General features: G+C 35.0%; 3 protein-coding genes across 3 annotated transcripts; 2 read left to right on the top strand and 1 right to left on the bottom strand.

Annotated features, from left to right (window-relative positions):
- Positions 1-437: 437 nt before the first annotated feature.
- On the bottom strand, positions 438-1,527 carry LOC124841391 (EF hand calcium-binding protein family). Its single transcript, XM_047317655.2, has one exon. It carries the CDS (start codon positions 1,102-1,104, stop codon positions 535-537), a length of 570 nt encoding a protein of 189 aa, XP_047173611.2. The 5' UTR covers positions 1,105-1,527; the 3' UTR covers positions 438-534.
- A 138-nt stretch (positions 1,528-1,665) lies between these two features.
- Positions 1,666-6,869, top strand: UFD1 (ubiquitin fusion degradation 1). The gene is made up of 10 exons (XM_047317637.2): positions 1,666-1,794; positions 2,284-2,336; positions 2,967-3,044; positions 4,351-4,375; positions 4,467-4,499; positions 4,603-4,724; positions 4,833-4,963; positions 5,478-5,701; positions 6,224-6,477; positions 6,595-6,869. Exons 2-10 carry the CDS (start codon positions 2,334-2,336, stop codon positions 6,682-6,684), a joined length of 960 nt encoding a protein of 319 aa, XP_047173593.2. The 5' UTR covers positions 1,666-1,794; positions 2,284-2,333; the 3' UTR covers positions 6,685-6,869.
- A 1,890-nt stretch (positions 6,870-8,759) lies between these two features.
- Positions 8,760-11,597, top strand: LOC124841381 (ankyrin repeat-containing protein At2g01680-like). Its single transcript, XM_047317642.2, has 3 exons — positions 8,760-9,349; positions 9,744-10,153; positions 10,454-11,597. The coding sequence occupies exons 1-3, from the start codon at positions 9,046-9,048 to the stop codon at positions 11,327-11,329; spliced, it is 1,590 nt and encodes a 529-aa protein (XP_047173598.1). The 5' UTR covers positions 8,760-9,045; the 3' UTR covers positions 11,330-11,597.
- Positions 11,598-11,774: the final 177 nt, after the last annotated feature.

The raw sequence follows: 11,774 nt of genomic DNA, 5'->3' as shown, positions 1-11,774 counted from the left end.
ACAAATAATCAGTTTTGTCAATCAAGTTAAAAGAAAATAAGATTTTTTTAATTTTAAATTGGTGTTGCACACATAGGACTGTTATAATGGATACATGAAGATCTGAATCCTAAATTTAGAAATGACTGATTCAGTATACTTGACCTATGATCATTACAATTGTTTTGGACAAAATAAATATAAATTACAATTTTTTTAAGTATATAGATTAGAATGAGATATATGATAAATAAAAAAGTAGTGCTATATGAAATGAATGATAACATTTCAATACTCAGATTTAAAATATTTTAAAAATAAACCATTTTAAATTAAAAAACATTTCAATTCAATGTATTTTAATTTCTCAATAAAAGAAAAAAACAAAGAAAGGAAGAATTAATCTGGCTGAGAATTTGGATGAAAAAAGGTAAAAGTGTAAATTGAAATAGAAATAGAAATAGAAATAATCTCTTTGAATTGAAGGAATTTACATACAATATATTTAATAGATAGGTTTTTGTACAGTTTGGAGGAGAGGAATAGAAAGAGTAATTAATACGTTTCTGGAGGTGGTTTAACTCTATCAGTAGTGTCATGACGCGACCCCATCATCATCATCGTCCTGAACTCCTCGAAGTCGATGGTGCCGTCGCCGTCTCTGTCCACGCCGCCGATCATCCTCCGGCACTCCGCCAGGGAGCACTCCTCCCCCAGGCTCTGCATCACCGTGTTCAGCTCCTCCGCTGTGATAAACCCGTTCCCGTCCATGTCGAACACGGAGAACGCATCCTTCAAGTTCTCCATCACCTCGTCGGAGTCCACGCCCTTGGTGTTCAGCTCGATGAACTCCTGCAGGTTGATGCACCCGTCACCGTCCCCGTCCACCTCCCGGATCATGTTGTCCACCTCCTGCTCCGTCGCTGCCTGTCCCAGGCTCCTCATCATCGACCCCAGCTCCGACGCCGATATTTTTCCGTCTCCATTCACGTCGAACTTCTTGAACACCTGCTCCAGCTCTCCCCCAATCCGCACGCGCGACCGCACCGACAGTGACATCGATCGCGACGCCCCGCCGGATGATATTGCGTCCTTCTCCCGGTTGAACAGATTTTTCAAACCCATGCTTGATCAATGCAATGTGAATAAATTTTTCTTTGTTTCTTCTAATAATTGAATTTTTGTTAGGGTGCAGAAAAATGGATATGAATGCGAGGTTAAGGTGAGTTTGGCCGATGTGTTGAGTTTGCTGTTTTTGGAGGCCTTAGGCAAAGTTAGCTTCTCCCACCGTCGGGTTCGGGACGTTATAAATTAGTTATTCGAAAAAAATACAAATCATCGATACATCTTATTAATATATCTATTTGGAATAATATTTTTAGTTTTTATTCATAATTGAAACTGATAGCTATAGTTTTAATTTCTTTTATATCTTTTGTTATGGTCGTAAAATCAATTTCTTACCTAAAGTCGTGTATATATAACATCTCTTTTTATTGGATTTCATGCTGTAAATGTATGGTTGATATTATAATAACAACCTAACAACATACGTGTCAATTCCAGTTTCAGATATAGATTGATTAAGGATTTAATTAATTGGGCCGAATTGAGGCCCAGTCCAAATATTTGGCGACGTAGCGTGAGCGTTACGTACTGAAGCCATAACCCATTCGGTTGGATTACCATTTGCAATCTATTATTCTCTATCACCTGCTACCTACTGCCCCAGTCTCAACTCTATCAAAATAGTTTATATTCCATTCCCCTACCTTGCTCTTTCTCTGTTCTCTCTCTCTTCAGATCAAGCATCAGGTTTCTCTCTTCGCTTTCGTTTCCTTCTCCCAAGCTCATTTAGCTGTAATTTTTCAATTATTGATCCTGGCAAATCTTTCCACTGCTTAATTTTTTTCTCACAATTTACTTGTATTAGATTCAAATGCCTCTAGTTTTCACTTTGATTCAGTCTTTCTTAAAATCGAAGGATGATTGCATAGTTGTTACCTTTCCCTCGGTCGGACTTAGGGTTTCCTCAATTGCGTGTACTTCTCCTGTAATCTTGATTACGCGATCGAGTTTCACGAGTCTGTGGATAATGCTTGTTCGGTTTAGGATTCTGTTTTGATTGATTAATTTTTTCGTTTTATATGTAATTTTCGCTTTGTAAAAATTACCTATATATGAACGCCATTATAATTGATTTTGTCTGCATTTGGAAATTTATACACTGGCTCGATCGCCATTTTTTATGGTCGGCTGCTTACCTCTTGTTAATATAAGGCACCTGGTTGTTTACTTTTACAGGGAGCTTTGAGGGTTGATTCTCGGTGTATCTGCAATCAGCACAATAGAAAATGGTTTGCTTCCGAAAATGACTTGTTTTTTTTTCCTGTTTCTTGATGTTGTTCTTATCGTTGCCTGTTCAAACCTTTTGAAAACATAATGCAATGTGACAAGAAGATGATGTTTTTGTTAGGTTTAAGCAATTTATTCCTATTCCTGTGCCAACTTTCTGTTTTACCACATGTTCCTAAAATCTCTGCGACAAGCAAACATGTGTTTTTTGTTCTTATGGTTAGTTTCCTAGCAGTATAAAACAAGAATAAAATGGAGGGATGACACCTAAAAACATAAAGAAGATGCTCGTATGTATAGAAACCGCAACGCATAGTATTTAGGTATCAGGACTAAAACGAAAAGCGGACATAGGGATGAAATGATTAATTAAAGTTTCCTTTTTATCATTACAAAACATTTCCATAAGCCAATTATTCCCTTATTCTCTTGTGTTGTTTCGATTTCAATTATTAATATATGTCGGCTCCTTTGTCTTTCGTAGAATTATGTTTTTCATCATCTCTATTAATTATACTTTTCCTCTTTATAACATTCTAATCAATCGATTAATTAATCATGTAATATTGACGCCAGGATGATATCTGCCGATTTTTATATACTCTTATCCACTTCATGTACATTTTTCACAGTTTTTTGACGGATATGGATATCACGGGACATCATTTGAGCAGATATATCGATGCTACCCAGCTTCTTTTATTGAAAAGGTATTTCTTTTCAGGCATACTGCGTATCTATTATGGAATGATTAAAAGTTCATTGACTTTTACTTTCCATTTTGAACTTATAATCCACTCTTAAATTATATTGCTTTCAGCTAACTAAAATTAGCCATGACTTATATAGTTTTCTTCTTATTATTTTTTTACATATTGTTTCTAGTATTTGACCATATATGTGCTATTTGTGGTATTTTATGTTAGGCTCCTCATCCAGTTATTCAGTCGTTTATCATAAACAAAAAATGTTGTTCCTTTGGGTGACTGCAATCGGTTAAGTTGTGGGATACATTGATGTGAACGGGTTTAATGTCCCCCAAATCCACTATGCACTTCATCCCTTTCCATTATCCTCTCTCTGTCTCTGTCTCTCTCACCCTCTTGAAAAGCATACTATGAGTCTCCTTCCTTTTGGATAAGAAAGGGGGTCTATATCTGATAAATCTAAATGTTCTTTTCACAATTGAGATTTTATGTAGGATTTACTGGGTTGATGAAAGATTATAAATGGGGTAGTACATGGACTGCAAATTCTTGAGTTACACTTAAACATTTAAAAATACATAGGAAATAGCATTAATAATAATGAAAATAACCTCTAAATCACACTATGAGACTAGATTTACACTGAAACTTTGGAAGAACAACATCCAGCGTAAGTCATAGTCACATGCATTTTTTGTGACATGACCAAAAAACAAAAGAAGTCTGACGTGAGAGTTTCCTATGCTGGAGCTTCACTGTGCATGGTTTTTTATAATGGCGGGGAAACAAACCAGACAGCGGTGTGCAAAGGTTCTCTTATCTTATCAGTGTTTGTATGGGAAGAAAAGAGACTTGAAAGAGAAGGAATCGATGAACAGATGAAAATTATGGTGGGTTTTGTCTTGTTGAGGGAACTAAGTTTGCATAAAATGTAGAAAATTGAAATTCTGATTAGACTGTTAAGTTTGTTAATGTAGATTGAAACCCATATTGCTTTAAAGTTCAAAATTACTATACCTCCATCATATTACCTTGAACATAAGAAGATATAGCAGAAAGCAAATATTTGGATGCTGGTTCGAAATATAGAATATGGAAATTTAAGATATGAGAGTTATTGTATTCTTAAATTGAAACATAAATTTTCGTCAAACCTAGAGAAAGAAATTTAAGATGGTCAATTAAGGTGACCTTAATCTATAATGTTTATGGTATGAGAGTTATGGTATTCTTAAATTGAAACATATATTTTCGTAAATTGAGTTATCTAATATTTCGTCTTTTTATTTTTCCCCTCTTAATACTGCAGCCCCAAATTGAAAGTGGTGACAAAAGTAAGTTTCCATGTCCATACTAGTTCTTTTGTTTTTTAAAATATCCTTTTCGCATCCATCTGATGTCAAAATTAAATGTGTCATGCTACAGTTATAATGCCTCCGTCAGCCCTTGACCGTCTCGGTGAGTTGTCTTACTGTTGAACTGTTTTTATTTTTCTTACTTCTGTTCAAGATGAATATATATCCCTTAGAGTCAAAAATCTAATGCCAACTTTTATCTGCAGCATCTCTTCATATTGATTACCCAATGTTGTTTGAACTGCGTAATGATGCTGCTGAGCGGGTTTCTCATTGTGGTGTTCTTGAGTTCATTGCAGAGGAAGGCATGATATACATGCCATACTGGGTAGGCATTCCAAAGTAATTGTTTGTGAATATTTTTGTATGCTTGTTTCACCAAATATGGTTCTGCTTTGAGTTTTAAGTTTTTTAATTGATCTGGTTACATACACAGATGATGGAGAACATGCTTTTACAAGAGGGGGACATTGTTAAAGTGAAAAATGTGACACTTCCAAAAGGGACATATGTTAAGTTACAGCCCCACACAAAGGACTTCTTAGATATTTCCAATCCGAAAGCTATGTGAGTTGATTTTTATTAAGTTTAGATAGTAAAGCTATGCTATTTCCCCGCTGATGAGTTTTTCTTTTGAAAATGCAATATCTCTAATTTGTTTCTTCTTTGCAAACTGATATGTGTATCCTCTCATACCATTTTTCCATTATATTCCCGCTGCTTGATGTTTTCTCAATTACACACATTGCAACTTCTATGGTTTATGGTATTTGAAGCAGTCTGGTTTTTGGGATTTTTTGTATCTCGCGTCTGTGTTCTTTGATGTGGTAATGTGGACTCAATCTTAGAAGTGGGTCAACTAATTATTCCACATGACTATATCGAATATGGTTTAGAGCTAAGTTCAGCATGTGAATTCCTTGTCCACATGCGATTTATTGGGATGAGTTTTATTGTTGTTGCTTAATGGTTTGTCTTGTTTTAACTCTATCTTGTAGTCCTTTTTTAATTTAGTTCTTTATTTACTTTTGTACAGCGACTTGAGGTAGATCTTGATTTATATATTGTACTTTTTATGCAGCTTAGAAACGACACTGAGGAATTTTTCCTGCTTGACTACTGGAGATAGCATTATGGTGGCTTACAACAACAAAAAATATTACATAGATATTATAGAAACTAAGCCTGACAATGCCATAAGCATAATTGAGACTGACTGCGAGGTGGACTTTGCTCCTCCCTTGGATTACAAGGAACCTGAAAAGCCCATTGCACCGCATTCTACTGGAAAGGCACCAGCGGCTGGTATGTACTTGAGTGACTGATGTTTGTCGTATTGTCTCTTTGGATGGAAGTTCTTTTCCTCTGTTTGTGTGACATGTTTCTGTATTGGAAGCTCAGTTTATAAACTGAAGTATCGAAAGGTCCTAGTATGGAGAATAATGTCCTTTTCAATTATTATTTGGGCTTAATTGGTTTGCTATATTACTTGAACATCAGTGCTGAACCTTGAAGTGTGAAGAAGTTTTTTTTAAAAGATAAATAAAAAAACTGAGAGTGTAGATGTTGACCATATGTTTGTAAGTCGATTATGTTGAATCCGTTGCATTACACGCTAAAACTTGTTATTTTTAAGTTATTGCTGTTGATGTCTGCTACATTGATATTTGCGGTTATTTGACCATGATGGGTTCACTATTTTTTTTATATATAATCGGGATTGTGTCAAATATTCAAATGGGAGCATTAAGTTTTTGTAATAAAATGTACAATATGATTATGTTAGTGTTCTTTTTGTTATAAAGACTGACACGTTCTTCCTTGCAGCTGAGGATACCCCTGCCGAAACTGAGCCCAAGTTCAACCCGTTTTCGGGAACTGGGAGACGGTTGGATGGAAAACCTTTGAAGTATCAGCCTCCTCCGGTTTCTTCTTCCTCAGGGTCAAAGGACAAGAAACCTGATGTTCCAAATGTCAATTCGCAGTCTTCTACAACTTCTAGCTCACAAAGTAATGCTCGTCAATCTCAGGGCAAGCTTGTGTTTGGGTCAAATGCAAACCGTTCTAAAGAGACAGGAAAGGTAATTTGCTTTTTGGCAACTTTTTGGTAATATCTCAAATCATTTCCGGATTCCACATCTGTGCTTCTAGAATGTTAATTGATGGACTGTTAACTTTTACATCTTCCTTCTGTGCAGGCAAAAGAGCCAAAACCAGAGCCACCTAAAGAGAACGAAGAGTCGAAATTTCAAGCTTTTACAGGGAAGAAGTATTCTTTACGGGGTTAATTTTATATCAGTCAATTAAATGATCTTTTACCTTCTGCATGGATTCATGTCTATTGCAAAAAACTTGTATTTTTTTTTTTTGTATTATAAGCAGTAGATAGACCAGTAGACCCCAATGAAAATACTTAGAATACCTTGATTACTTGTGAATGAAGCTATTGCCATCTCTAGGGAGATTTTGTTCATGATCTGGTAATCTAGTTCTGGTCTGCTCGTATTAGATTTTATTACTGGTACTCATTCACCCTATCCTTTGATCTTTTTAATAGTAATTGAATCTTAAGTTGCGGTCAGGCCTCGTACCCTGTATGGTGACCAATTCCATGTTTCTCCTGAATGTCATCAGTTACATGCTTTCCTCTCCTAACAAGAGGATGTGCGCCTTAACTTAAAAGATCCAATTCCCTTTTTCATTGATAGGGGCTGGTCTTAGAAGAATTAACGCCCAATAGTTTAGTGTAGACCCAGGCTCTCCTTGGCCTTTGGGTGTAGTTCAAACTTCTGCTCATCCATTTTCGTTCCAAAGATGGAAATTTCCATTAATTGATTACGAACTTGTTTGTTTTTCAGTTAGAACAGTCCAAACTTTAGTTGGATTTAATAAGCTTTTGCTTTCTGTTGGGTTGTCCGAACTCAAACTGTAACCTTCTTAAGATTACTATAAGAGACGAGGTTTCCAATAGTGTATGGAAGGGTAACATTTACTTGGATAATTAGGGTGTATAAATTGGGTTATTATTTTTATAAATTTTAGAAACAGTTATATAGAATTGTTTTTAAAAAAATTTGGATATCTTAGATAATGTAAGGAAAAATCATAACTTATACACCCTAGTAATGATTGAACATAAATGTAATGTTTAATATTAATTTTTTATATCTTCATTGATTACATTTGGAGTTTTAAAAATTAGAATTTTTAAATTTTTTATGCTAAATATAATTAAACCTGATATTACTATGAAATTTGTATAAAATAACTTAAACCATAAGCAGAAGGAAATTAGATGGATTAAATTATTGAAATTCAAATTTGAGATTAAAGTTTTATAATTATTATAGCTAAATACCTAAAAATACTGGCAACAGTTATTTTTATTATAATAGCTGTTATAATAGTTTTTCATTGCTCTAGGTTGTACTCGGACAAGTAAACATTGTAACAATTATTATTTTTTTAATTTCCTGGAAGTGTCTTATTTGAAAGAAACATGTAAAACTTTTATTTGGAGTGCACATGTAAAAATATTGTGACCAGAGTAATCTTATTTTTGTTTTGAGTAATTTAAATAGAAATGAAAAAAAATGATATTTTCTCGACTTCTCTAACATTTGTTTTAGTAACTATGCAACATTTCATTTTAATAACATAATATTATTAAAATAAAATGTTATTAAAATAAAATATTTCATTATAAATATTTAGAAAACAGATATATTTCATATTACTATAGCTTCGTAGTAGTATAATCATCCATAAAATAAGATTATAATAACACATTTTATTCTTTTTAATCTTTAACTTACTCCTAACCTAATTAAGTTCAGTCATCAATTTAATATAATCTTTATTTGTTTTAATCTTTTAAATATAACTGTGATTAAAGGTATCTACTATATTTAATTAAGTATGTTTAAATTATAGACAAAGTTAATTCTATAATGATAAAAAAACTATTTTAGTTCATCTTATTAATATTAAGGCTAAATTATTTTTAAAAAAATAGAAGAAAATAATAAGAACACATTAAATCTAGCTCAAAGATAAAAGAAGAAAATAATAATTTTAGTGTTCTCTTGAGTGAATGATAAACGAGTTCTTAAAAAAAAAACGATGTACTGCCTGAGATCAACACGCATAAAATGAAACTGTGTTTGTGAAGGACACACGTAACAGTGATAAAGTCTAGTGGTGTTGTCGCATTGTGAAAGTCAATGGCATCACCCACTTGGATTTTCTGTGCAAATGCAAATATTTCTCTTTCTATCTTCTCAACTCAAGATCACTCATTTATCACTAATTAATTAAAGATAAACACAAGCCAATAAAGAAATAAATCCACTCCAAACAAATAATTGAGTGCAAGCAACAAAGAATCGCATTCACAATCACCCTTTCTCTTTGTGCGCACCATCCATCCATTCATCCATTCCTCTATATCCCTTTCTCTACCTTCTCTCTCTCCATCTCTATCTCCATCAGAGAAAAATAATATTAAAGTTTTGAATTTCAGCTTTTCTGCAACTGGGTTTGTACATGGAAGGTAGCTGAAACAGTGAAATAACAACGGCTCTGTTTTTGTTTTTTGTTTGTTGAATTGAGACGAGAGAGAGAGAGGGAGAGTGAGAGAGAGAAAGTGCATGATGGAGTCAAAGGGTGTGCGGTTCTTAGCGTACCAATCAATATTTTCGAGTGTTGGATCTGGGGACTTTGATGGGGTGAAGAAACTGGTGGAGAAAGTGAAGAACGAAGAAGGGTCATCGCTCTCTGATGTGATGTCTCTTCAGAACGATGCTGGAGAAAGTGCACTTTACATCGCTGCAGAGAATAATCTGCAAGAGATTTTCAGCTACTTGCTCAACTCGTGTGACTTTGAAGCCGTCAAGATTCGCTCCAAGTCTGACATGAACGCCTTTCATGTTGCTGCCAAACGTGGTCATCTAGGTTGGAATTTTTATTTTTTTACATTTGGATTGAAAAGTTTCTTGTTAGGAAGTGCAGTATATTGCTGTTAATTCACAAATTTTTCTAGTGTTAGTTTTTATGATTCTTTTTTATGTGATGAACTTCTGACACCGCATGTTCTCACTGCCCTGTGACGAGTTTCATTTCCTTATGATAGTATTTGTATCCATTACTACAAATTCTAAATGTTTCAACCATAATCAGATAGCTATTTTTATTATCTATGGTGCTCTTGGATGCAATTTTTATGTTTGTAGGTCCAACTATATTAGAAATCTGGGACAAGATGAATGGAGAATTATCATGTTTCAATATTTGATTCTAAATGAGTGTTTCCATTGTGATATATTTATCATTGGCAATCTATTTTCAGATATTGTGAGGGAGCTTTTGAGTACTTGGCCTGAGGTCTGCAATTTATGCGACTCCTCAAATACCAGTCCTCTATATTCTGCTGCAGTTCAAGACCACTTGGATGTGGTGAATGCCATCTTGGATGTTGATGTCAGTTCAATGTTTATTGTTAGGAAAAACGGAAAAACTTCGTTGCACAATGCTGCTCGATATGGCGTGGTTCGTATTGTAAAAGCACTTATTGCTCGGGATCCAGGAATTGTATGCATAAAAGATAAAAAAGGTCAAACTGCACTTCATATGGCTGTCAAAGGACAGTGTACTTCAGTGGTGGAGGAGATATTACTTGCTGATTCTTCTATATTGAATGAGCGAGATAAAAAGGGCAATACAGCTCTTCACATGGCTACAAGGAAATGCCGTTCACAGGTTAAATTCACATTTCTTTTTGTTATCATACTTGCTTTGGTTTCATTATACTACTCTATAAGATCTTGGTTTTCTGGAACATAAATAAGTTGCAAGTTTGGAAAATGGGAAAATCCAAGATCGGCATGGGATGATTTTAAGACAATACAAAAGATGCATGAACATGCTGTGGTTTGGTCATACATGTGTGACCTTTTAACACCAAACTGTCTCATATGCATAAAAATTGGACCAAATGAATGGACTTGTTTCCTTTCATGATTGTTGGCTGGCTTTACTGACACGTAGTTGTTTATTCAGATAGTGATCCTTTTGCTAAGCTATTCTGCCGTGGATGTTAATGCCATCAACAAGCAGCAGGAAACAGCGTTGGATTTGGCAGACAAACTGCCATACGGAGATTCAGCTTTGGAAATCCAAGAAGCACTTGCAGAATACGGAGCGAAGCATGCAAGACATGTTGGACAAGTAGACGAAGCGATGGAACTTAAAAGAACAGTGAGTGACATAAAACATGAGGTGCAGTCACAACTTATACAAAACGAAACAACTCGTCGACGGGTTTCTGGAATTGCCAAGGAACTGAAGAAACTTCATAGAGAGGCAGTTCAAAACACCATTAATTCTGTCACAGTGGTTGCTGTTCTTTTTGCCTCAATAGCCTTCTTGGCCATCTTCAATTTGCCGGGACAATATCAAGTGCAACCCGGAGAAGAGATTGGAAAAGCTAAGATAGCCGATCATCTTAGTTTCCAAGTTTTTTGCTTTCTGAATTCCACGTCCCTTTTCATTTCTCTTGCAGTTGTCGTAGTTCAAATCACTTTGGTGGCTTGGGACACAAGGGCTCAAAAGCAGCTTGTGTCAGTGGTTAACAAGTTGATGTGGGCTGCATGTGCTTGCACTTGTGGTGCTTTTCTAGCCATAGCTTTTGAGGTTGTTGGAGGGAAAACATGGATGGCTATCACCATAACCCTTTTGGGAGTACCTATTCTAGTAGGGACTCTGTTAAGCATGTCCTACTTTGTTTTTCGACAACATTTCGGTATTTTCCGCAGTGATTCCCAGAGACGCATCAAGAGAGCAAGTGGAAGCAAATCTTTTTCATGGTCTTACTCTGCAAATATATCAGACTTGGATGAATACGATTCTGACATTGAGAAGATCTATGCACTGTGAAACCAAGGATTATAGTTATCACACAACATACGAGCAATGTTTCAACCTTTTAACTGAAACTGACATCCCCTGCTACGTATGACCATGTTTTCTCACTGGGATTTCGTCATTCTTCTTGAGTTTGCAGTTTTTCGTTTCAGGCTGTACTGCTAGGCATATCGGTTGGGTTTACATTGCTAGTATGTTATTATAATCAATAATCAGCTCTTGTAGATTTATGTATATGTAATAAAAAAAATCCAGAAAGAATAGTCCTATACGGTGTAAACTTTCACTTGTCACTGGATCTTCCTCAACCTTAAGAGACGCTGAACTATGGCCATGAGTCTATCAGTCCATAGTTAGAATTACAGTTAGTGATTACTTGAGCTTTTATCACAGAAGCTAGAGAAATCTAAAACATATGAAGTTAGACTTGTTGAAAAGAAAAATGTGAACATATTAA

The sequence above is a fragment of the Vigna umbellata genome, chromosome 1 (genome assembly GCF_029865625.1).
Source record: "Vigna umbellata cultivar VRB3 chromosome 1, Vumbellata_1.0, whole genome shotgun sequence".
NCBI lineage: Eukaryota > Viridiplantae > Streptophyta > Magnoliopsida > Fabales > Fabaceae > Vigna > Vigna umbellata.
Note: the sequence above shows the minus strand (reverse complement) of the source record. Positions and strands in the feature narration are given on the sequence as shown.

Bases quoted from the DNA above. Each gene is read 5' to 3' on its own strand.
- UFD1 (XM_047317637.2), top strand. The intron at 4,500-4,602 runs GTGAGTTGTCTT...TTTTATCTGCAG, and splicing joins GTCAGCCCTTGACCGTCTCG to CATCTCTTCATATTGATTAC. The intron at 4,725-4,832 runs GTAGGCATTCCA...TTACATACACAG, and splicing joins TGATATACATGCCATACTGG to ATGATGGAGAACATGCTTTT.
- LOC124841391 (XM_047317655.2), bottom strand. From the start codon at position 1,104: ATGGGTTTGAAAAATCTGTTCAACCGGGAGAAGGACGCAATATCATCC.
- LOC124841381 (XM_047317642.2), top strand. From the start codon at position 9,046: ATGATGGAGTCAAAGGGTGTGCGGTTCTTAGCGTACCAATCAATATTT. The intron at 9,350-9,743 runs GTTGGAATTTTT...ATCTATTTTCAG, and splicing joins TGCCAAACGTGGTCATCTAG to ATATTGTGAGGGAGCTTTTG. The intron at 10,154-10,453 runs GTTAAATTCACA...TTGTTTATTCAG, and splicing joins CAAGGAAATGCCGTTCACAG to ATAGTGATCCTTTTGCTAAG.